This window comes from Crinia signifera, chromosome 2 (assembly GCF_055691185.1).
Source record: "Crinia signifera chromosome 2, ASM5569118v1, whole genome shotgun sequence".
NCBI classification, from domain to species: domain Eukaryota; kingdom Metazoa; phylum Chordata; class Amphibia; order Anura; family Myobatrachidae; genus Crinia; species Crinia signifera.
The window spans coordinates 260,570,924-260,594,965 of NC_139218.1; the positions used below are offsets into that span (position 1 = coordinate 260,570,924).

The 24,042-nt window shown below is 46.0% G+C and overlaps 1 protein-coding gene across 1 annotated transcript in view; it reads left to right on the forward strand.

The window, feature by feature from the left end:
* LOC146060774 (sodium/hydrogen exchanger 2-like) overlaps positions 1-24,042 on the forward strand; it is a 68,873-nt gene that overhangs the window by 41,944 nt on the left and 2,887 nt on the right. The window contains exons 4-10 of the mRNA XM_083174391.1: positions 4,930-5,147; positions 6,663-6,868; positions 8,975-9,064; positions 11,244-11,314; positions 12,823-12,981; positions 13,726-13,822; positions 17,103-17,237. Of these exons, the coding sequence (XP_083030517.1) occupies positions 4,930-5,147; positions 6,663-6,868; positions 8,975-9,064; positions 11,244-11,314; positions 12,823-12,981; positions 13,726-13,822; positions 17,103-17,237 (976 nt within the window). The remainder of the gene's footprint in view (positions 1-4,929; positions 5,148-6,662; positions 6,869-8,974; positions 9,065-11,243; positions 11,315-12,822; positions 12,982-13,725; positions 13,823-17,102; positions 17,238-24,042) is intronic.

The window sequence follows — 24,042 nt, forward strand, 5'->3', positions numbered from 1 at the left end:
ACCTTAGGTCCAGTTTGTAGAACCATATAATCAGTGATGGCTGCTTACGGATACTGTTCTGGGCCCAAGCTTTATCCTTATACTCATCATTTCAAATTGCTGTTTTAGTGTGTGGGTAGAGAATAGCTTTAGTCACAGACCTGTCTCAAGAAGCAAGTAATATAATAATACACATGTAGTCAACAGGTAGTCAATGAATCATTGTCATGATTTTGCTCTAAAAAAATACATTTTATTACTTTTCCGAAGTGCATTTATTAGATTTTATTACACTAGAAGCTAGAAGCTAGAAGCTTTAAGTAAAATGTAGAAAAGTTTTATATAGACATAGTGATAATAAAGGACATCTACGACGTTTCAAGGCCCACTGGCCTTTTCATCAGGATGCTGTCCAAAAGTGCAATGTGTGCTGTGCGAAAACAAGTAAGTGCACATTGCACTTTTGGACAGCATCCTGATGAAAAGGCCAGTGGGCCTTGAAACGTCGTAGATGTCCTTTATTATCACTATGTCTATATAAAACTTTTCTACATTTTACTTAAACCCTTGGAGTGCCGCCTTATTTCCTCAAGCTCATATTCAAGAGCCAAAGGAATCTGCAGGACATATCTACAAACTATTGGGAAGGCACCAAGGTAAATTGACCCATCGTCCGGAGTGCCGAGCGCACCAACCTACTATATATATATATATATATATATACTATGTATCACTCATGGTTTTCTTGGGGTGGGTCCTGCGCACTGGGGTTTTCCTGGGGGGGGGGGGCGCGGTGCTAGCTGCTGCACTTGTCCGGTGACCGATCCGGATAGTTTGGCAAATTGTTTTCTTTCTGGTAGTGCTGCGCTTTGCTCCTTAGGGTTGTGTGGGTGATAATGAATGGATGATTGCTGAGTGGTTGAGAATTACGTTTTATTTGAACAAGGTGCAGGTTTATACAAGGTGCATACAATGTGAATACAAAGTATCGGTTTGCTTGTTACATAACGTGCAGTTGTAAATATATAATGATAAAAAGTAAATACAATCAAATGCGTAATATGGGCTCAATAATGCGGGATTTGGCAGTGGTGACTGTTGTTCCGTGTCACCTGCCGGTGGGTCAGGTAGCGGCGTCCCGCTGGCCTGTGCCCTGAGTATCCTCGATATCCTTAGTGCGGTGGTGGTAAGTGGCAAAAGGTTCTGAGTCTTTGGGTGCCCAGGTGTGTTTTAGTGGGTAGTGGTACAGTTGTAGTTGGGGGTACAGTTAAAGAGGAGCCGGCGATGTTCTTAGACCTCCTCGTGTGTTCTCCTGACAGGTGTTTTGGGGTCAGGGCTCTCAGTTGATGGTTGCGGACGGGCAGGGAGGTTTGCTATGGCCGGTCTGGACTCACCGTGTGCTGTTTCCCCGCGGGTGGGTCTCCCCGTTAAAGGCTGGATGGTGTCCTGCCTCCCCCGGTGTGACTCGCCGTGGGTACCGCTAGCGTGGCGTGTCTGGCGAGGGTCGCGGGCGGGTGATGCTTGTGATCGCAGTCCACCGCCCGTAGTTTCCCGCCGACGGACCTGTCAATACTCACCTACCCTGGATCCGTCTTCGGGTTCGGCGTGTGTGACTTGCTGCGTGCCGGTCTGGAGGCGTCTCGGTTCCTGGCTTGTCTGTACTTCACGCTGTGATGTTTCTTCTGCTGTGCCGGTGGGATTGCACAGTGCAGTTGCGCGGATGTCCGTGATGGCGGTGGTGACGGGGATATCGGGGATGCCTCTTCTGGTTGCTGCCAATCTCGTGGGTGCTTCTTTGAGGTTTGCTGTGTGTGCTCCAACGCGTTTCGGCCTACTGGCCTTCTTCTTGGGAGTTTTGCAGTTGTTTGTGTGGCTGGGTTTAAATCAGCTGTGGGCGGGTTCTCTGTGGTTCAGTGTCGTCATCTGATTGGTGGATGTTGGCTGTGGGGGCGTTGGTGATTTCTTACGTGCTGGTCTGTGCTGTCAGTCATTCATTCTGTATATTGTCATTGATTTGGTAATCAGCTAGCGGTTGCTAGGTTTGTTTGCAAGGGAATTGGGCATTTTTGCATATATTAAATACAGTTGTTACAGCTCAGCGTGTGGTGTTGGCATTGTGTGTTATTTGGCTGTATAGGTAAGTTGGGTGTTATAGCATGGAATGTGGTGGATGTGTGGGTATTGATATGATGTTCTGGAAATTCCAGCAGTGTTACCTGTGTTGAGTTTATACTGTTGGTGTTGTTTTCCATGTGTTTTATTTGCGTTTTCCTATTATGGATTTGACTTCATTGTCCAAGTTTAGGCCCCTTGGGTTGAAAGTTTTTAGTTCATACATCCATCGAAGTTCTGCGGTGTTTATCAGGTGTGTGTAGTGTCCTCCTCTCCAGTTCGGGTTGACTTTTTCAATTCCTATGAAGTGTAGTGAGGTTGGGTCATTGTTGTGATGGTCTTTGTAGTGCTTGGAGAGGTTATGGTCTTTCAGGCCTTTTCTGATGTTCCTGATGTGTTCGTTTATTCGTGTTTTTAGTGGTCTTGTTGTTCGTCTGACATTTTGTTTTTTGCACGGGCATTGTAGAATGTATATTAGTCTTTTGCTTTCACATGTGATTTGGGATTTTATTGGGTATGTGGCTCCTGTAGTTGTTGACGAGAAGTTCGTGATTGGTTTTGAAGCACAAAACCAATCACGAACTTCTCGTATATGTATATGTTTATACAGTATGTTATCCTTACGTCTAATTATGTGGGGAGGGACAGGAATCACTTCTGTTCTTCTATATAGATTATGATTTGTAGCTACCAGCACTGGTTTTGCCTATTACAATGACAAAAAATAATCTAATTTGGTCTTGGTCCACCAACCTGGGGCACCCCTGCAAGGGTCCCGAGGCACCCCAGGTTGCCACGGCACACAGTTTGGGAACCACTGTTTTATTGTATTACAAGAACCTAGAAGCTTGTGTTAGGCTGCCTCTCATCCCCTATGCTCTCCTTTAACCCCTCATTCACCACTGCTGTACTATGCCTCCCACATTTATGCCCCAATTAGGACAAAGGATAGTTAGACAAGGTAGTACAGGTGGTAGATATGTGTTAGCACACCAGTAATAAAGAGATGTAAATAATTCAGTCCAGTATTCTAGTAAGAATAGCAGATATATCACACCTCTGACCCAGGATATTGCCAGTGCATCCAGATTCCTGGCTTGGTGTGAAAAGAATTACTCAGGTTCAGTGCCCTGGGAACACCAACCATGTTGCGACCAGGGTTGAACCTGGGACCGACCCAAGTAGTCCACTTCGTGAAAGCACGACCAATGTTATCCAACCCGGGTCACGCTAAAAGTAGCAGAGAGACAGATCATTGGGTCTTGTAGATGATGTCATCTAAGCACCACTAAAACAGATGGTCCAGCCTGCAGTGTCAACATGGTTTCTAACAATTGTGACATGGTTTTAAACTATGTTCAATAACCCAGGTTGGATCCAGGTTTGTAGTGTGAAAGAAGTAATAGTAATGTCAGAACACAGGTATCCTCAACAATCAACGAAACTGGAGCTGCAGGATATAAATAGTCCAGTGATCTTCTAAGAGGTGCATTAAGTAAGCCTCAGTAATAGTTTCTCAAGGCCTGCATTGTCAAGGAATAGCTTTCAGTTTCAGATAACCAAGGTAACATACCAGCAACACAATACTGTTCAAAGCTCAGCTTTATGGTCCCGGACTTTCTGGCTCCTGGAATTTGTTTGGTTAATAATGTTTTACCTGTTATGTAAAGCAGAGAAAGAGGAAAATATAAGAGAGGGAACTTGGAGGTGGATTTCTTAAGAAAAGATTCATAATTGGGGAATATTCTGTGCTTCTACAACAATTGCTGCAACAGTAGCGTGGAAGAAGAGTTTATTTGAATCAAGTGACTATTCTGTATTCTTGCCAAGTGACTCTTCTATTCTTTAAGATGCATTAAGGCCCATACACACTGGGCAACTTTGAGCTGAAAGTCACTGAAAACACCCAGTTTGAGCGGCTTTCAGCTCAAAGCCGCCCAGTGTGTATGCCCCGCCGATGAGCGGTGAGTGCTGCTGCGTGCTTGCTAATGCGACAAAATTACAATGAACAGGTATATCTCCGAAGCTAGCAGTGGATGAAGCTGCTTTGTGCGACTTGGCTGCTAACCTCAGTAAGGGCGAGATGTACTAAATCATTAAAAGTGATAAAATGGAGAGTGCTTAACCACCAACCAATCAGCTCCTACCTGTCTTTTTTTCAAACACAACCTGTGGCATGGCAGTTAGCAGCTGATGGGTTATGTCAGTAAATATTTAAAAAGAGAGGACCAATACCATATGGGGCAAAAAGGATAGATCATGTACAAAAACACATATGTATGTCTGCTGAATTCTAAAGCAACACCACACACCTTGGCATGTATCATAGATATGCCATCTAGCGCCTAAAAGTCTGTGCTTGTAAATATCTGCACATACCCTATATAACTGTATTGGATGTATTACTAAATGGAGTTTTTTCAGGTGTGTATTGTATGCAATTTATTGGTAAGTAAGAATAAATTATTAATATATCTTAAATGTTGTTATATTTTTACCTGTTATTTTATTTAACTTTTCCTGATCTGTTTCAGCAGAGTTTTAGAATTATACTGCTTGATTATACACGTGCCAACACACCCTAGATTCCACTATACTCCAAGCTTTATAGCAGAAATGCTAACATACAGTATACTGTAGCTGGGATTGTGAGTCCCGGAGGAGAAAGGATAGCTATTATGTAATAACCATAGATTACTACATGAGTAAAAAAATAAAAAGGTTGAACTCGATGGACTTATATTTTTATTTAACCTTCCTTACATGTTATGTTACTATGTTAGTAGAGATTGTGAGGGCTCATATTACCATTATGACCCCAAATGTTTTTTGTTTCAGCATCACAGCATGTGCCATGTCTATGAATAAGTATGTGGAAGAGAACGTTTCCCAGAAATCTTATACAACAATCAAATACTTTATGAAGATGCTGAGCAGTGTCAGCGAAACCCTGATCTTTATCTTCATGGGAGTTTCCACAGTTGGAAGAAACCATGAGTGGAATTGGGCTTTTGTTTGTTTCACATTGTTCTTCTGCTTAGTTTGGCGTGCAATGGGTAAGTGTAATTGACGTGAGAAAACAATACCATAATGACTTATCGTAGTGCATGTGAGTCAGTGTGAGTTCTCTTAAATCCATCATTCGCATGCATCATTGTCAGGTTTCTTTACAATACGTTATTTCCAGATGTGTCCACATTTACCCAGGTGTGAGACACTTGGCACCACTTAGATACCTCCCATGAGTAGTGATTCGTACTTTTCGTACATATTTTGACTTATTCACATTAAAGGTATGCTATGTTTTTACTTTTTGTACATAAAAATTTGCATAAAGGGCCTGATTCAGACTAGACCGCTAATGAGAAAATTCGCAAATTGAGTGATCATCAAATAACTGCACATGCGTACCATACACAGCTCATTCGCAAGGGGAAACAGCGCCAGAAAATGCATATGGATCGTAAACACAATATGGCTGGACTTTGGATAACAGGAAGCCGGCGTTTGGGGTTGGAAACCTGCCATTTCCAACACAGGCTTGCCCAGGCATTTTTGGGGAGGGTCTTTGATGTTAGTACATATGGCAATAACTGTTCAATGATTCAGGAATTGCAAATAGATTTGTGAGAGCATAGCAATTAGCAATCCATATGCAATTTAGTCGAATGAGTTTTCTCTTTTTGTTTGGGCAGCGGCTCCTCGCAGTCCACTACGAATTCTCACATTAGCATTCAAGTCGGAATTAGACCCAAAGTCGTAGATTACGCATACATGACACCAGGCATTGCCCGTATCACCACTATTGTACCCAAATTAGCGATTTAGGGGTAGATTTATTAAGCTCGGTGAAGTGGTAAACTGTCTGGTTTTTTCACTGGCGAATCAGCTCCTACCTGTCATATTTCAAATCAAGCCTGTAACTTCACAGGTAGGAGCTGATTGGCCGGTGATAAAAAACAGACAGTTTATCACTTCACTGAGCTTAATAAATCTACCCCTCAGTTACACCATAAATATATAAAATGCTAGCATCAGTAGTCAGTATACCTTGTATTTACTGATGTCAATAAGGTGCATATATTGAGAATGGTGGGAATTTGGGAACTCTAAGGGGGGTATTCAATGGGTGTCGTGCTCCCGCAGCCATCTCCCGACGGTGGAGATGGCTGCAGGGCCCTATTCAATGCTGTCTTCCCCGACAGCATTGAACAGGGTTTCTCGGCAGAACGAGCCCGACATCACAAGCTGTAGGGCTCGTTCTGCCGAGAAAAGCCGGAAATAGGCGAGCTCCCGGCCGGAGCTCGTCTATTTCCGTCCTCAGCTTGCCACGCCCACTTCTCGCCGCTCATTGAATCCCGACTGCCGAGCTCCAGGCGAGCAAAGCGAGAACGGGACAGGGGCACGGCTGTCGCGCTAGCTCGACAGCCGTGCCCCTGACATTGAATACCCCCCTAAGGCTGCATTATTGTAAATATTGAGCCCACACAAAACAACCATCTCCGCAATGATTAGGAGACAGCAAGACGTTCATATACCTATGAGGCTATAATCTTATTTCTCCCTTTCAGGTGTATTTGTTCTGACTCTGATAATCAATCGGTTCCGAACAATCACACTGACATTAAAAGACCAGTTTATCATTGCCTATGGAGGGCTTCGCGGAGCCATATGTTTCTCCCTGGTGTTTCTCCTCCCTGACTCCCCTGCATTTCCACGCAAGAAACTCTTTATCACGGCAGTAATAGTGGTGATCTTTTTTACAGTTTTTATTCAGGTGAGATTGTAATGTTTGTTTGCATTTCATTGGAAATTGCATAATGAAATTGAATAACATGGCTTTCCAAATGATTCCAATTCTATGTATCTGACAGCCGTTTAAACCATTTCACACAAAACCTTTGATATTAATGTACATGGGCAGAAATTCGAATTGCAGGTCCTGCTCCTTGGGATTTGTGTGAGCATTGAACTGTCAATTTTTAGACAAATTGGCCATAGATCAGGGCACATAGGATGTTTGGATGAATCTGTCCATTTATCCTAGCTTAAGGGGAGGACTACCTCAAATGTAATGGGTGCTGGGTGACTCACCGACAGTATGGATTTTTCTGACATTGGAATCCCAATTTACACTGGCTATTTTCCCTCATGGGGGGTCACAACCCCCATAGAGGGAGAATATAATAGTTGCTACTGAGCCCTCAAGAAGCTCCAATGCATATGCCCCTCTGTCGGCCCCAGGTCGTTGGAATTCCGATATCAGAGAAAAGGCCGTCGGAATCCCAACTGTCGGTAAGTTATACCCAATCTAATCATAAAACAAATAGCTAGTGAGAAGTCATTCTAGCCTGAGTATCCAGTCATTAAATCTACAGTGTATTGGTCGACAGTCAAAGTTCGAAAACTATTGGTCGACAGTATAGCAGAGAATAGAAGAACAGAAGACTCTTTTTACTGGGGTACTCTTATAACAGAATTTTGTTTATTAAAAAATAATGTTTATTGATATGCATTAAAATAATATCAACCGCAAGTCAAATATAAGTATTATTACAAGGAGAAAGGAGCAGTGATCAGACAGATCTTTATGGGTGCATCAATGTAAATACCATACATATATCAACGTCCATTAGAAGAGTGCCCCAGTAAAAAGAGTTTCTTCTATTCTTTGCTGTACTCTTTACTTAGGACTCGTGGCAGCACCACCCACTGAGTAATCTTAACTCATATCGGTCTAACCTTATTAGTATAATATGAAACCCCTTGGGCGTTAGCTATAATACCACCTGCAGAACTATTGGTCAATACTCAGAAGGTCAACATGGGCAAATGGTCGACATATATTATTTCGACATGGACAAAAGATCAACATGGACAAAATGTCAACATGGAAAGGGTCGACAAAGGACAACATGTGAGTTTTTCATGATTCTTTGTAAAAACCAGCTTGTTCATACTTTACTATTCATGCGGACATAGAGTTTGATTATAAGAGTGTGCAGGGAGACACACCATACCCGAGGCATGGCGAGCACAAGGTGAAATGAGAGGGGACTAGGTACATTTATATGTAGACATAGACACAAAAAACATTAAAAACTCATGTTGAACTTTGTCGACCCTTTTCATGGTGACATTTTGACCACCTGTTTATCCATGTCTACCTTCTGACTGTATAGTTGTAGACCTTTCACTGTGGCCCTAAACACTGTAGATCTAATATACAGTACCATAACCTCTAGCCTGATCTTATGAGCATTTAGAATGGGTATAGTATACTGTAGGAATCTTGATTATACTTGCAACTATAATTCAATATAATTAATTCAATATAATTCTGCACCCACTCCGATTCCTGCATACGACAAGCATTTGAAATGATGACCACACAGACATATTATTATAATTATTATTATTATTATTATTATTATTTAATACTTGTTTACATGATTGCTGATTTATATGCTGTAGTTAGCCCCATCAAGTAGCATGGCAATTAATACATACACCAATGTCAATTCATGTATTTCCTTCCATAAACACAAATACAGACATGTACAGTGCAATTGAATACTTTCTTTGTATTTGAAATGCAAATGCTTTTTCCAATATGCTACAAAGTAAGTCTATGAGTCTGGTATTTAATGAGCCTACGTGTGATGTAATTTGCATTGTGGATTTAAATAGTTTGTAATATATTATCCGAAGTCACTGCTACTCTAGCACCTCCAATCTATATTTGTACTGTGTTGATTGGGTGTGGAGCCATTCTGGGCTATACTCCTGCTGAAAGGTCAATTGTTAAGCAATACAATGAAGCAACTGATTACACAATATGAAAAATATTATATGTTCAGGATTTTTCTTCTTTTTTTTATAGGGCATTACTATTCGTCCATTGGTAGAATATTTAAATGTGAAAAAAGCAAATAAAAAGCAGGAGATCATCAGTGAAGAAATCCATAACAGGGTATTTTCAAGGAAAATGTTTAAATGAAAACCTAAATTTAAACCAAGAGTGAATGTTGTATTGTGTGTTTTATGTGTTTGTATATACTGAGTATACTGAGACTTCTGAGAGGATAGATGATGTAACAGAATAATTGGAGGATCTTCTCAAAATGGGTGATACTTATACCCAACAGAAGTGGTGATCCCATTAGCCACATGAGATACTTGCCTAGGGACACAGCTTACTGGTGGCAGCTCTTGAATGTTTGTTTTATTACTGTCTGCTTAAAAGGTTTTGAAAAAACAATTTTGACATTTTAGAAGCCCCTGTAAACTCGCCTACCTAGTAAATACAGTAGGGCAGATGTATTAAGCCTTAACAAGAGATAAATGCAAGAGTGATAAAGAGATAAACATCCAGCCAATCACATCATAACTGCCATGTTACAGGCTGTGTTTGAAAAAAGTCAGTAAGGAGCTGATTGGCTGGATGTTTATCTGTCTTTATCACCCTTGCATTTATCTCTTGTTAAGGCTTAATACATCTGCCCCAGTATGTATACTTAAATTAGAAAAACAATTAAATGTCTTGTTACTGTATTATAATTTCCTGCACCAAAATGGAGGTTAATCCATTACTGTTTTGACTAGGGGCATCTGACCTTTAAATCCACTGTGCTGCCACAGTTACCTATAGAGTCAATGTCAAGCCAGGGGGACTGGACTTTGCCAGTGTGTTAGGAGGGCAATCAATCATTTTACCTGCATTAATTTGTATGGAAAATCCTGTGAAATCATCATGTGATGTCACAGGTATTTCATTGCAGGTAAATGTACATACTGAACCGGATTCAGGTGTTCTATGCAAAGTATTACTTATAAATGCATACTGTAGTCAGGACCACCATCAGGGGGGTACTGGTACAACCGTACCCAGCCTGGCTGCTCTGACAGAGAGGGAGAGCCCAGGACACTCCGCAAACTGCCACCTGCTGACTCTTTGGCTGCCTGTGCCACTGTGTGATGGCAGGGCCTGTCAGCACCTCTCACTGCAGCTGTACACCTTCTGGCAGCCCTGCGAGCCCCGTTCTCTTATCAGTGCTGGGCCATGGGTCATCCACTGCCCACCACACACTGTCTGCTGGCATACCCCAACAGGGTATGTTGACCACTCTTTCAGCTTCACTTTTGATTCCAGACGCTCACTGTAGGCACCAACTCCAAGTGAGTAAAGAGGAACCTACAGCACCTGTGCTCAATAATTGATACTGTATCCTTAAAATCTGGACTGTAATGATGGAGTTTGGGAAACTGTGAACATTGTTTTTATGTGGGACCTGCTGTCTTGAGGGAAAACAAATGTGTATGTCATTTTGTTAAATAATATTTTTGAGTTTATGGTATTGTAAATGTTTTACTCCCATTTATGTGTTTGAGAATATATTTGGAATCTTTTAATCTAGTCCATATAAAAATATCAAGATCACAGTATTGTAGAAAATCTGTCATTAGCAAATGATGACCAATTTGCATAAACAGTATAACATGTAATATATATGTAAAATGTTGGTTTGCATAGTACAGGATTAAGGGCCTGATTCTGGTTTGATTGGATGGGGCCGGATTTGGCCCCGTTTCCAATGGTGGGGGTCTGCACATGTGCGAATAAGCGCATGTGCAAACCCCCTTTGCGTTCACACTGTCACACTGGGGGCTGGTGCAGAGGAACGGCCAGTGTTTTATGCGCGTCCCCATGAAAATGCTGGGCGTTCCCCCGGGAACGCAGGTGGGTTGATGCCTGCTTATGTCACATGATGTCAGCGCCCGCCCCCTTTTTGTCCATCTCAGTCGGAAATAAAAGTCAGTCTAGACTAACTTATTGGCAAACGGGAGAAAAATCATTCGATGGGTGGCGACCATCAAACGATTTTTTACCGGTATGGCCGCATGCGATGGGCTGTGTAAGCATACTCATACCCTCTCATACAAATGTAGGGAATCACGTGGCGGGGGAGGGCGGGCGTTTGATCGGCCAGTAGGTGAGTGGCATATACCTGTTCCCTAGGCTGCAAAAATACGCAGTCTAGCGAACAAGTCTGAATCAGGCCCTAATGTCCAATGGATGTGCAATAATCATATATTGTGGAACGGTGCATTGTGCTCACTGTACCAACACGCAGATGTCATTTCACCCACAGTTCTTGGACCATGTAAAGGCAGGCATTGAAGATGTGTGTGGTCACTGGGGACACAACTACTGCAAAGACAAGTAAGATGGCTGTCTCTTCCATTGTGTTAGACAATGTGCCTGAAGCAGAGTTTAGCATAAGTCATCTGTATTTAGTGAGTCACATCTCAGCAGTGCAACCACCTGCTGCTATCTGTGCACTTTTATTCCGATCAGCAGCATCAACACACATTTATACCAGCCAAATAATACAATATAAATGCAAATAATACAACTGCCAACAGACATATTTATGCTTCCTTACAGCCCTGCATAGCGCACACAGTTGCTGTAACACACCCTCTCTGAACTTTGAATACATCAGAGAACCTCACTGCAGCCCAGTTACATCCTTTTAGGCACAAGTTAAGATATGACTGAAATGCGTTCATATTTGTGTAGGCTCTGTTCCAGAGCGTGCACAGCGCAAAACCACACAAGAGACACTCTGCAAACAGGCTTAAGTTCATCTTTACATCTGCCCAAATGCCTTTACACTGGACGAGTCTTCATGCATGCATTGTCCAGGGTTGAAATCAAATTAGGAGTAATATTAAATATGGTTTAAAAAAATAATAAAAAAATCACTTGCTAACAGCCCTGCAAACTACCACAGGGGTGACTCTATTGTACAGCAAAGAATAGAAGAAAAGAAGACTCGTTTTACTAGTGCACTCTTATAACAGAATATTGTTTATTATTATTATTATTATTATTATTATTAACAGTTTCTTATATAGCGCACACATTTTCCGCAGCTCTTTACAGAGAATATTTGAACATTCACATCAGTCCCTGCCCCAGTGGAGCTTACAATCTATATTCCCTACTACATGCACAAACATTCATTCTAGGGATAATTTTGTTAGGAGTCAAATAGCCTACCAGTATATATTTGGAATGTGGGAGGAAACTGGAGTATCCAGAGGAAACCCACACAAGTACAGGAAAAATATACACACTCCGCACATTGGGGCCATGGTGGGAATCGGACCCATGACCTCAGTGCTGTGAGGCAGTAATGCTAACCATTACTGCATCCGTACTGCCCAGTGTTTCAATGATGTTTATTGATAGGCATTAGAATCATATCAACCACAAGTCAAACATAAGTCATTAAAGGGTGTCTTATAGTGAAGCCCATCATTTGTAACATTAGCATAATTTTGCAGTAATAGTTATGACAAAAGTTGCTTGGTGTTCAGCATTATATTGGGCCCATCATTACCTAACATAAGCAGTTATTTGCTTTTTTGGGATATTAAGGTTCCTGAAAAACAATTCCATACTTGTAACCAATTAAGGGGCTGATTCATTTAGACCAGAGCTGCTGATAGTATCTAAGCACAGTTACAGTAGGCTGGCTCTGCTTACACCTCCATAGGCTGTGAGCATTGGTCAGTATCTGAGACATATCCCAAATAGTTTTAGTGGCACTAACAGGTAATTGACTCAGCCACATATTCTGTTATCTGTTGTACCCAAAAAAGTTTTTTTACATTGCTAATGTGTGTCTTTTGCCTAATTAAATATTTATATGTTTCACGCAGATTTAAACAATTTGATGAAAAATACCTGCGTAAACTTTTGATCAGAGAAAATGAGCCAAAATCAAGCATTGTGTCCTTATATAAAAAGCTGGAAATAAAGCAAGCTATTGAGATGGCAGAGACTGGTATAAGTAGGAATCCATCTTTATCTTCATTAGGGTAAGTACAGCAAATACTTTTGTAATAAATACAATCTACTGTCTAAGGGGTTTTTATGTTTTCAACTATATTCAGGGGCATATACAGTATACTTGAATCAGCAATCGCATCCTCTTAGTGATATTTGGGAAGTTGTGCATGTAGCACAGTATCATAGACTTTGCTTTGTCTGTGCTGTGCAATTGTCACAGGGAACATGGAGTAGTTGAGGAGGAGGAACCAACTTCCCGGCAAAAGGAAAGTTTACTCTGGGTGAAAGGTGTTCAGCACAGACTGCCCCTGGATCCAGGATCCTGTGTGCACACACAGTGCACACAGTTCTGGTACTGGGGTGTTTGGTGTCCCCATGCAAACTATAAATTTGTTTACTCCAGCCCATACATTATAATAGGAGAGTCCTCCTTTGGCAACAGAAGGGTATGTGATCTCACAAGGATGGGGTGTATCTACATAATTGTACCCACATTTCAAATTACACCACACAGGAACATTCATGTTACACTTCACAGTAGAGCCCATTAGACACATTACGCTACACAGTAGTACCGCTTATTCACATTATGCTACATGGTAATGACCTTTATCCAAATTATGTTGCACAGTAATACCCCTTATACACTATACAGTAGTACCCCTTATACATAATACCCACAATAGAAGTGCAGCTTATGCACATAAAATGCCCACAGTAGTACATTGTTGTTGTGGTCAATAAAATAATTTTGTTTATTTTTGATAAATCAGAACATATGAAAAAAATAAAGTGAAACCTCTTTCTACAAATGAAGTTAATGAGATGCGAGACGTACTATCAAAGAACCTCTACCAGATACGTCAGCGGGTAAGCTTTTTGGTACTTGTGTAGTTTCACGGCGGCAGCATACGCTACATTTGAAGCTACGTTATTAGCATAGCCCAACGGCTGCCTTACTTGTGGAGTTACACGGTGGCAGCCTAAGCTACATTTCAATCAACATTGTCAGTGTAGAACAGCATAGCCCAATGGCTGCCTTACTTGTGTAGTTTCACGGCGGCAGCCTAAGCTCCATTTTCAGTGTAGCCCAACGGCTGCCTAGCCTAGTGACTCCGCGGCAACCCGCTTAGTCAGTGTAGTGTCCCTGTGAGGCAGCTACTCACCGTACTGTTGCCGGGAACTGCATCTCTGTTCCTGATGTCCCTGGCAAGCCTAGTGAGCGCCTCTCACACCGTGCCGGCGCCCGCATGATCCCCTCTCCGGCGGAGAGAGGATCATGCGTGCACCGGTGGAGAGGCGCTCCATCTGTCTGAGACGCAGGAGCATCTGATATGCTTCTGCGTCTGAGTAACTATTGCGGCAGAGTACAGCAACCCTGCCGACAGGGTTAGGGGTTCGGTAGCATGTGCGTCTCCTGCACAAAGAGGGGGTGCAGACGCAAATGCATCTCAGGCACAATAAAGGAGGCATTTGCCAGTGCTCCATGTTACATACTGGCAAATGCCTCCATTTGAAAGCCACAACATCCAGGCCAGCTTGAAGAGTGGTCGAGTGCAGCGAGCCCTGCAAGGGGATGCGTTACGTGTCCTCCTGACCTTTTCATACCCTCACTATCCACGTTGGCGTGGATTTGATTTTATAAAGTGTGGCGAGCGCAGCGAGCCACCGAGCCCGAAGCGTGGCGAGCGGCCGTGGATTATATGTAAAGTAAATCTGCATCCGCTCACCACACTTCGGGCTCGGGGGCTATAGTATAGTGTGGGTGTTTTAGGAACACATTCACACCTGCCATATCATACATCTGAGACAGTAATGACGACATGTATTAACTGGTAACTGTTTTTTAGTTAATAATAATATGAAGAACGCAACTGAAACAAATTAAAATAATATCGAAATTATTAAAAAGAAAGAAATGAAACTGTTATTCTTCTGATTCTGCATTGACAGAAACTGCAGCAGTAGTGGATGCAGTTGTGTCTGCTTCTGTGTCGTCAAATTTCTCTGCCTGTGGGAGCAGAGTTGAGGCATAAAGTATACGCCGGAACGCGTTTTCTGCGCCAACAGTCTTTCACCAAATGAATTCCTGTAGGTAGGAGTCCAGATTCTGGCGCGCAGTGCCCCTTTGATGTTTGCTACGCCACTTACACGAGCCCCAAAGGCGTTCAATATTTTGGGTGTGAACCCCAGTGTCCGGATCAACAAAATTGTAGCGGTGGTACACCCATGCATGGTGGTACCCTGCCGGCTCCAGCTGCTCTGTGTGATATGCACGCCAGCAATCCGAGTATATAGTCATCCCCGGTTTGATGAATTTGTTGATGGCGGCCATCAGGGGGCTGGCGTCACGTCTTTCAACAGGTGTTACGAAGCACTCACCGGTGTCTCTGGAAATGCCTCCAAACAGCCACTGTTGAGGCAGCATGCATCCCACAGGACTTTTCCTCTGTACGAAGAGGCTCTCCTCTACCTTAACTATTTTCTCTGGACCGCCAATCTGGCGTTGAGGCTGCAACATTAGGTCCACGGTGCAGGCCTCCCGCATTAGGTTGTTACACTGCACTGTGTTTTTTTTAGAAATGGACAGATGACGCTCACAGAACATGATTCTGGTTAGCTCCTCCGCCCAACAAAACACAAAGCGTATAAGTGTCATGAAGGTCCAGACACTAACCTTTTTGTCACAGCTTCTTATGTGGCAGTGCCACATCTGCTCCTTCACAATCAGTCGCATTGGATGGCCATTAGGACACGTCTTGGTCTCAGGGAGAAAGTGGTGAAGCTGCAAGAAATTCACCGACTCCTCCGTCTGCGGCAGGTTAAAAATAGTTAATTTGTCGGCAGCCATAACTGACACAATGTATACTGCTGACTGACTATGCACAATGTACTGCGTACTGCTGACTGACTACGCTGGGGTACAGTACACTACGCTGATTCTGACAGGGACACTCGCGGAAACACTATGCTACCTTTAACTACGCTGGCCGCGGGAACACTACGCTCATTCTGACAGGGACGCTACGCTGACTACGTAACTGCCCCCCGTGAAACTACACAAGTACCGATTTTTTTTTTGTTTTATTTAGGTGAATTTATTGTTGGCCTTTTTAAAAATCCATAATACAGTAGAATATCATTTACCATAGTTCAATCAAAAACAATAGTTAATCCACTTTTGCATTTATGGCATAATTGTCAACAGAAACTGCACATTCAACTAAGCCAATACTATAAACAGGTAAATCACTAACTTACCGTATATACTCGAGTATAAGTCGACCCGAATATAAGCCGAGGCACCTAATTGTACAACAAAAAACTGGGAAAACTTATTGACTCAAGTGGGACCCTCACTCGAGTATAAGCCGAAGGGGGCTTTTTTTAGCATAAAAAATGTTCTGAAAAAGTAGGCTTATACTCGAGTATATATGGTATTTATAAGACATTGTAATCTAATGTGTAACAAGGAAGCAATTGCATTTACAGATTTAGCATCACACTGCTATTAGACCCCTTTTATTAAAATACCTTTATTCATTTTGGTAACAAAATCTATCAAAAATAAAAATGGGTTAGCAGGTCAGCCGTAGGCCGCAATGACCTCTGAGGAAGCACCGTTACAGACACAAAACTAATCAGGTTACCACCGATTACGATTACCTTTTTTGTTGCTAATGGCCCAAGGTTTGTTACATCCTGAATCACAAGCCTTAGGGCCTAATTCAGAACTGATTGCTGCTGTGCGAATTTGCACTCTGCACAGGGGCCGATTATCAATGAACTGAGCATGCATATGGGCCGCAATATGCATGAACGACACCTGCGAGTGAAGGACTCCTGCTGCTTTTTTCGATTGCTAGCCGTTTACAAGGTGATTGACAGGCAGTAGGCGTCTGTGCACATTTATTCACAACGTGGGATTTCATTATAAAGGGGCGGCATCTAACTGTTAGCTGACCGCTGCACATTCCCTCAGCAGTGATCAGGTCTGAATTAGGCCCTTAGATCAGTAACCAGTTGAAGCCAAAGATTAACAGGGACTATAGTATATCATTGACAGTAGACTGGTACATCCTGTGAAACATTGTAACCTTGACTGTATGAATTGTAGCATTTCAGCTGCTTTTTATTTTTCTTTTTCCAGACACTTTCCTATAACAGACACAATCTTGCAAGTGGGACCAATGAAAAACAAGCAAAAGAAATACTGATTCGTCGGAGGCACAGCATGAGAGAGAGTTTAAAGAAGCATAATAGCCTAATAACAAGGAACAGAGCGGTACTTTTTTTTTCAGATTTTTAATGTCTGGGTGTGTTTGCATACCAAAGGATAGCTGATATGTAGGAATTAGGCCTTTCACCCTAAGCCAGTGGTGTATTTATAATGGGTGTAGTGTGCGCAGTGTCTCATGGGTGCCCACACTGCACCCATTTTTAAATACTTACCCTCCAGAAGCAGCAGTGCTGAGGAATTTGCTGGAAAAATGGCCTCGTCCCAATTTCACAGAGATTTGCACAAGGGAGCGCAGGCAGCCAAGATGGCGCCCGGAGCGGCATAGGGGGGCGGGGCAGTGGCGTTCCGAGGCCGAACGGCGGGAAGCTAGGGGGGACAGGCAAGTATGCCTGACCCCTTTTCACACCTGGCACTACGGCCAGCCAGTCAGGGGGGAGCGGGGGAGAGCCCGGCCGGGAGGGGGTTAAAAGGCAGAGCTGGCGGGGGAGGCTGCATTCCACGAGGAAACGCAGCTAGGCAGCAGATACACGAGTCCCTGCAGCAGCAAAGAAGGAGAGGACAAAGGGCACGTTTTCCCCTACCTGCCTAGCACCGAGCGGAGCATCCATCAGCCGGGGGCAGAGTATTCACAGGTCACCCTCCCAGCGGCAGATCAGTCGCAGGCCACCCACCATCTCCCTCACAGCTGCTGGCATAGCATAAGGGAGACAGCTGCATCATACACCCAGCAGCCTCGCAGGTCCAGGAGAAAGGCCACGTCCAGAGGTCACAGGGCAGCATGGAGGTCTCTGCAGCCAGACCGTGCAGATCCAGGAAGCAGCCGAGAAGACTCATGCAGGAAGCGGAGGAGGGGCCCAGTACTAACAAGGGAAAGCACACAGCTACAGGTCGGCAGCAGCAGCAGCACAGAGGCCCACGGCAGGGGAGGGCTCCCCCTGGTGGACGGAAAGCAGCAAAGCAGCCAGCAGCAGCAGCACAGAAAGTTATGGAGAATTCAGCACTACAGGTACACAGCCCAGAGCAGCCGCAGGAGAGAAGAGTTGCAGCAGCAAATGAGGACGACGGGCCGACGGCCACAGAATCGGACAGGCCAGAGTCCGACAGCGGTGAGCAGAATGCACCCATTTCCACGCACCCAAGCAGCACCCACTCACCCTTCACACAGCGCACGGAGTACACCCACACGGCATCGGAGGAGCGAGCGGCGTGGGTACAACGGGCAGCGACGCAGCTGTATGCTGTTTTGTCGCAGCCTCCCACCACAGCAACGGCATCTGCAGCCCATCACGGCAGGGTGCCTTTCCAGCACACGGCGGCAAGGGGCCGCTCATACCAGCGTCAGGCCCTATTTGATTCACTACCGGGGAGCAGGCATCGCCACCCCAGGTCCCGCACCGAGCATCATGGCCGCCGCAGTTGCAGTTGCACACGGCGGTCAGAAGGGCGGGAGCAAGCTTACCATCATACCGAGCGCGATTTCCAGCTCGGGGAAAGGGAGAACGTCAGAAGGCGGAGAAGTCCACTACGTCATTACAGCAGAAGTCCGACACGGGGATACTTTAGGCCAGAGGCCAGGGGATCCCCCCGCAGATCACCACAAAGGAGCAAGAATCACCTTTACAGCACGCCAAGAAGGTATCACGACAGGCACTCAGGCCGAAGGGAGCAGGAGCAAGTACATCAAAGCACGGCCAACGCTATGGTCGGCGTGGCTCCAACACTCACGCCCCAGCGGATGGAACACACTCGGTCACCTCCTTGCGCTTTGTTCGGCGTAGGTAACGGGGGACACGAGCGAAACCTCCCGAGTATCAGCACAAGAACGGACCAGACGTCGCACAGGATTGGTAAGACAAATGTTGTTAATGATACCCAGCATAGCATGTTTAGCACACCAGAAAATGTATGCAATAGCCTGAATGTTAGCAATGCTATAGGCGAGGGTTTGAGGGTACCCAGTGTTGTTTCACAAAATGTATGCATTACATCGGCGGGGGCTCAGAACTTTAGCAATGCCACAGGTAATGTCGTAGGTGTAGCTAGTAGTTTGGGGTTGCAGAATCCATGCGTTCCACCGGAAGGGGGTGGGAACGGGTCACAAGGGGACATTAATTTAATGGGGGGCACCACGGAATCAGACGAGGACGAGGCATGCAGAGTTTTAAGGGAACAGTGGAGGGCCGCAGTAGCTAAATGGAGAAGCAAGAAGGGCAGCATCCCAGGAGCGGACGCGGTCAGGGATCAGCTGGGCGGTATACAGCCGGATAAGGTGGCATCCTTTGCGCAGGGCAACACCGCCATTGGATATGCGTTCGGGTCATTAGCGGCACATCTGCCACCGGTGACCCGGAAGGAGATAGAGAAAGGGGCATTTATAGACATATGTTCTTTAACTAAAGAAGGACTAAAGGATAAAGAGAAGGCCAAGCTGGAAGGGGGGGAGCTGGATGATAGCTACAAAACAATTGAGCATTGGCTGAGCGGCATGTTTGCTTACACAGCTTGCTATACTGAGGCCTACCCTGGGGCACGGGTAGGGTTATCAAGATATACTGATTTTATTTACACAGCTTACAAGGAGCAGGGGGGGTCGGTATGGCGCAAATACGAGGAGGATTTCAGGGCAAGGGCGGCGGGCCAAAAGCCCATAGACTTCGGGTCTAGGGACGTTGACTTGTGGCTGAATGCGCAGTCAGCAGGGTTGGCAGAAAAGGCAGCAGCGCAACAGGAAGGGGGCGCAGCGGGGCCTAGCAGCCAGGAGCAGGATCGTAAATGCTGGGCATTTAACGATATGCGCTGCACCCGCGTGCAGTGCAAATTCAAACACGCATGTAGCACATGTGGCGCTAACCATGCAGCCAAGGAGTGTACCAGGCAAGGGGGTAGCGGCAGGAAGAAGGTTCCCGTAGCAGCAGAAGAAGAGAATAGCGGTGAGCCTCGTCAATAATGCGGACGGGGCTAGCCACATATCAAAGGGCAGAAGCCAAAGGGCTACGGGGAGGGGGAGAGAGGTTTTATTACCATCGTTGCCTCCGCAGTCGATGGTTGACATCGACTGCGAAAGCGCAATTACTCATCGATGGTGTATAGCCATTCAATACGGGACAATCGAGGGGGGAATATCGAGGGTCTTCCATGTTTAATGAAGCGGGCCAGTCAAAAGGCGGGGGCGGTGCATCAGGGGCGGAGCTATGCTCCATATACCTGCACTTTGGAAGCAGAAAACAAGGAAGGAGCTATTTCTTTAGGTTTTACATCGAAGGCGGGAAACCAGCTGGTTCCCCGCCATCGATGGCAAAACTATTAGACGGCGGCCGTAAACCATCGACGATTGCTTATCGTCGACGGTCAAGGGCCATTCCTAGAAGGCGGATCGGCAGGTAAGACCGGTATGCAGCGGTGCAATCGGGCGACGGGGTGCACCAGTCAGAGGTCGGTGCAGAGCCGTGCAGCAACGGGCGGCAGGAGGCGGGGGAGGGTCGAGCTAAGTGCATAGTGCAGGGTGGGGGGTGTTCGGCCCCGGGTAGAGGGGCCTCAGTGGCGGGAAGAAGCGGTGCGCAAGGCATCGGGACAGGAGGAGCCAGCTGAGGTTCGCAGATTCACCCTCGGTCGGGCCGCACGCCAGGCTCTAGCTGTCGACGGCAGGCCGTCCGGCTGCGCGCCAGGAAGGGGGTGATCCGCAGGGGGCTGGCTCACGGGAGGGGGCGTAGCCGAGGGCCTACAGCGTAGGCAGGGGCACGCCCCACGTCATAAATCAATGAAGGTCATTGACAGGTTGCTTGCCTTGCCCACCGTTCTCTGTCCCTACCCTGCATTATGTAATTAGGAGCCTAAATAAACTGTGGCCAATGATTCAATCCCAAGTACTGTCTCGGAGCATTATTTCGGTTGGGGTTGGGAGTGAGGTCACACGAGGGACACAGCACACAGCCCTCGCACCCTTAAGGGAGCGCAGGCAGCCAAGATGGCGCCCGGAGCGGCATAGGGGGGCGGGGCAGTGGCGTTCCGAGGCCGAACGGCGGGAAGCTAGGGGGGACAGGCAAGTATGCCTGACCCCTTTTCACACCTGGCACTACGGCCAGCCAGTCAGGGGGGAGCGGGGGAGAGCCCGGCCGGGAGGGGGTTAAAAGGCAGAGCTGGCGGGGGAGGCTGCATTCCACGAGGAAACGCAGCTAGGCAGCAGATCCCACCCACCCATCCCGCCTCGTCCCAATTTCACAGAGATTTGCACATGTGCAGTGGAGTTTAAGCACTCTTGTGCTCAGACTCCACAATGCTGTTGCTGCATAAATCTATGGGAAAATGTCTGACGTGCCATTTTTCCAGAGATCTGCGCATGCGAAATAGGGTCTGAGTGTCCAGATCCTACTATTTAACACTACTCCCAGCAGAGAGGAAGGGGCCCGGCCGGAGGAGCCTGCACACGCGCCTCCTCCTCTCTTAAAATACCCTGTCCTAACCATTTTGTGAAAAAAACACCTTCAAGAAAACAATACCAAGTACATGTCTAATAGCGATGCAAGAACCCATAGTACAATGACCAATATAATAAATGTACTGTAGCACAATAGTTAGAAAAAGGGGTACTTGTTTCCTAGCACGGCCACAATCGTGTGGATCGTGTACCTTTAAGTTAAAGTACACGATCCACACGATGGACCCGATTTCCTTTGAAATCAGGTCCATTTTGCCGGCAAAGGTACAAAATCGGGGGCATCGCGTCGGTCGGGACCATTAACATTGGTCCCGACGCGACCGACGCGATGCCCCCGATTTTGCCATAGGCTTCAATGTTAAAATATTTTTTAACATTGAAATCGTGAGGATCGCGTCGGTCTTGTGCCATTGTAATGGCACAAGATGAGATGGACTTGATTAAGTCCATCTCACCTTTAAAAAAATGTGAAAAATGTGAAATGGGCCAATATGACCCATTTCACATTATAGATGTCCCCGTCGTCACCCCACGATAGACGCCAACCCGAAGCGTGGCGAGCGCAGCGTGCCCGCGAGTTGCGGCGGTGCGCGTCTTCCGACCTTTTCATTCCCCTACTATCCACGTCGGCGTGGAGTTGAGAATATATAGTGTGGCGAGCGCAGCGAGCCACCGCGCCCGAAGCGTGGCGAGCGCAGCGAGCCCCGCGAGGGGACGCGTATAACTTCACAGGTATACGCGTCCGCTCGCCACGCTTCGGGCTCGGTGGCTCGCTGCGCTCGCCACACTATATATTCTCAACTCCACGCCGACGTGGATAGTAGGGGAATGAAAAGGTCGGAGGACGCGCACCGCCGCCCCTCGCGGGCTCGCTGCGCTCACCACGCTTCAGGTTGGCGTCTATCGTGGGGTGGGGTTTACGTCGTAAAATTTGGGGGTCTAGGGAATATTTTACATTGAATCCAATGTAAAATCGGGTCCCAGGGACCCGATTTACATTTCATTCAATCAAAAAATCGGGTCGGTCGCGTCGATCGCATCGCATGCGACCAAATCGCATGCGATGCGATCGACGCGATTTTTCCGACACGACCACCCCGATGTAAATCGGTGTGGCCGTGCTAGGAAACAAGTACCGAAAAAGGATTCAAAGTGGACTTTCTACTTTCCACCACTGGCATTTCCATATAGAGCAGCAATAAATCTAAATGTTGAGTGTTTTGATGATGGCAGTCCCCAAACACAGTCTTTTAAGGGGTGTTCACGCTGGACTCGGCTCTGCGATTTTCACTAAGCCGAGTCCTTAACCAAGATGTAGTTAGCCTTCAGAGATAAGACAGCTAACTTCATCCTGCCTTCCCCCAGCCGCAGCCAAATACAGTGTGATAGGCGACTTAGACCCTTATTCTAGTTGATTCGGAAGGATGCGTATTTCGGACAGGAACCGAGTGCTCTTAGCCCTGCCTACCGTGCGGATCACTCACACTGTCCGAATGCGGTAAGACGCCGAGCGCACGGACCGCGAGTGGATGTTTCATGTGAACACCTCCTCCATTTGTGGGAACCTTTCCCATCCTCCGATGGTCGCCGACCTTCGAATGATGGACTGAGCGGTCAGGCAGCACCGAGTGCTCCAGACCACTTGGACATTTTTCTGTATGAAAGCAGGGATATGGGCGGGACATCCGGCTATGTCAGTTGTCTGCCCCCCCCCCCCACATGTGCGTCACGGCCGCATTACCATACGTACGCCCAGCGTTTTCATGGGAACGCCCATGAAATGTGGTATATGCATATGGTAATGAGCCCAAACAGCCCTTCACGCCCCTCTCCACCCTCTAGTCGGATGGTTCTGTACGATCATTTTCTGCACGGATCTCACTCCGTGTTCGGACGTGCGAGGCATTCGCACATGTGCAGATACGCCTCTGCACATGCGCAAGTACCAAACATCTCCCATCCGACCGCATGCGGAGCCGTCCGACTCAATCGGAATAAGGGCTTTAGTGACAATTGCCTTGCCTGCACATTTGGCCCGAGCAATAGCGATGCTGCGGGCCTGCGCATTGTTATCACAGGGTGATTCTGGCTAACCTTCTAAGCAATTTTGACAATCTAGTCAAAATTGCCTGGTCGAAATGCACTATTTGTACACTCCTTTATACACAGGTTCTCAAATTCAGTCCTCAGGAACCCAAACAGAACCCAAACGTTTTCCAGGTCTCCTCATAGCATCACAAGTGAAATTATTAGCTCCATCTGTGGATCTTTTCAAATGTGTCAGTGAGTAATAAGTTCACATGGGCACTTGCAAGATGACTTAGAAAATGTGAAGCATTTGGGGTCCTTAGGACAGAGTTTGGAAACAGGTCAGCAGATAGTATATCACCGTCTGTGATGTAAGCGAGGCTTACT